Source organism: Carlito syrichta, unplaced genomic scaffold (assembly GCF_000164805.1).
Source record: "Carlito syrichta isolate Samal-C Ts95f unplaced genomic scaffold, Tarsius_syrichta-2.0.1 Scaffold115609, whole genome shotgun sequence".
Classification (NCBI taxonomy): domain Eukaryota; kingdom Metazoa; phylum Chordata; class Mammalia; order Primates; family Tarsiidae; genus Carlito; species Carlito syrichta.
In genome coordinates this window covers 6,138-7,489 of record NW_007059705.1, presented here as the reverse complement: position 1 = coordinate 7,489, position 1,352 = coordinate 6,138, and the positions used below count along the sequence as shown (strand labels likewise).

Sequence of the window (1,352 nt, the reverse complement as noted above, 5' to 3'; positions counted from 1 at the left end):
GGGCTCCGGCGCAGAAGCCCGTGGCGCGAGCGGAGCAGTCCGGGTCGGGGCTTCGCAAGAAGGCTGGGGGACGGCTCCGCCGCCGGGGGCGGCCCCGTGGGCTTCGGGCTACGCGCTGTACCCTGCGTGTGTCCTCCGCAAGCCTCACCTCCCGGCTCCCGGTTCCCTCCCTCAGGGCCTTTGCACTTGCCGTCGTCTCTGCCCGGCCCGTCCTTTCCCCAGACTCACACACTTGCTTCTGGCTCACACTCTTCGTCAGGCCTTTTCTCCAAAGCCACCTCACTGCGCAAGGGGTATCCCGTGGGGCCGGGGCGGGGGGAGTGAGGCGGGAGTCACCTCAGCCAACCCGGACTGCACCACTGCGCTCCAGCCTGGGCGACACAGTGAAACCCTGTCTCAAAAAGTTAAACCAAGATGAAATAAAGAAATACGTGTGCCCGGTCCACAGCAACTCACCTCGTCCTCAGTGAGTGATTGCCTCGAAAGCAGGATCTGGGTGTCTGTCGTGTTGATACGAGGGGGACCCCCAAAAACCTGGAATTATCGTTTGGAGGGCGGGCCTCTGGTAGTCCAGGCTTCCCCCGCTAGGCAAGTGTTCCAGGAACCCGTCAGTGTGTCCGTGTGCCAGCTAGCGTTGTCGTGAGAGGCTGCATTCGTCTTCAGTGAACTTTTCCTTAAGATCCTTTGAACACGTCTGCCCATTTCATGACAGGTGGTTTACGAGTGCACCTGCCCGCACGGCGCTCAGTGTTCGGCAGTCTTGACCAAAAACGCCATGACCCCCCACCCTCGCTATTCACCGGATCTCACGCTGAGTGACTTTTGTTGTTGTTTCCCTGGATAAAACAAGTCCTCAAAGGGAAACCTTTTGCTGACATGGAAGAGGTGGGGGGGGGGGAACCACAGAAGCACTAAAAGGCATCAAAATTCACGAGCTCAAAAACTGTTTTGAGCAGTGGAAGAAGCGTCTTGACGGGTGTATTGCATCCAAAGGGAAGTCCTTTGAAGGTGATTGAAGTTTAAGGATGTGTGAACACATTTCTATAAATAAATTCCCTTTTGGGGGGCCCCCTCGTACTGCCGATGGAACAGGAGGTGGGTGGAGCCCCAACAACAGAAGCAGGTGTGGGGGGGTGGGCCAGAAGTTGGGCCTGGGCTTGAAGCCGGCCTGAGTGAGAGCAGGGGTGAGGAAGGACCAGCCTGGCCCCCAGGGTGTGGAGTACTTGGAAGCTGAGTCTCAAAGAAGGAGGGAAAGTACCCAGAAGGCGCCCCAGGGAGACGGGGCAGCCAAGGCTGGGGTCAGAGGAAGGACCAAGCAGGGTGGCATTTGCGCAAAAGGCCTCAGAGAAGGG

The 1,352-nt window shown here is 58.4% G+C and overlaps 1 protein-coding gene across 1 annotated transcript in view; it reads right to left on the bottom strand.

Annotated features, from left to right (window-relative positions):
* PAXX (PAXX, non-homologous end joining factor) overlaps positions 1–1,327 on the bottom strand; it is a gene marked incomplete at its 3' end in the record, with an annotated part of 3,269 nt that extends 1,942 nt beyond the window's left edge. The window contains exons 1-2 of the mRNA XM_008072815.1: positions 1,259–1,327; positions 457–534 (exon numbers count right to left, since the gene is read on the bottom strand). Coding sequence (XP_008071006.1) covers positions 457–534; positions 1,259–1,327 — 147 coding nt within the window. The remainder of the gene's footprint in view (positions 1–456; positions 535–1,258) is intronic.
* Positions 1,328–1,352: the final 25 nt, after the last annotated feature.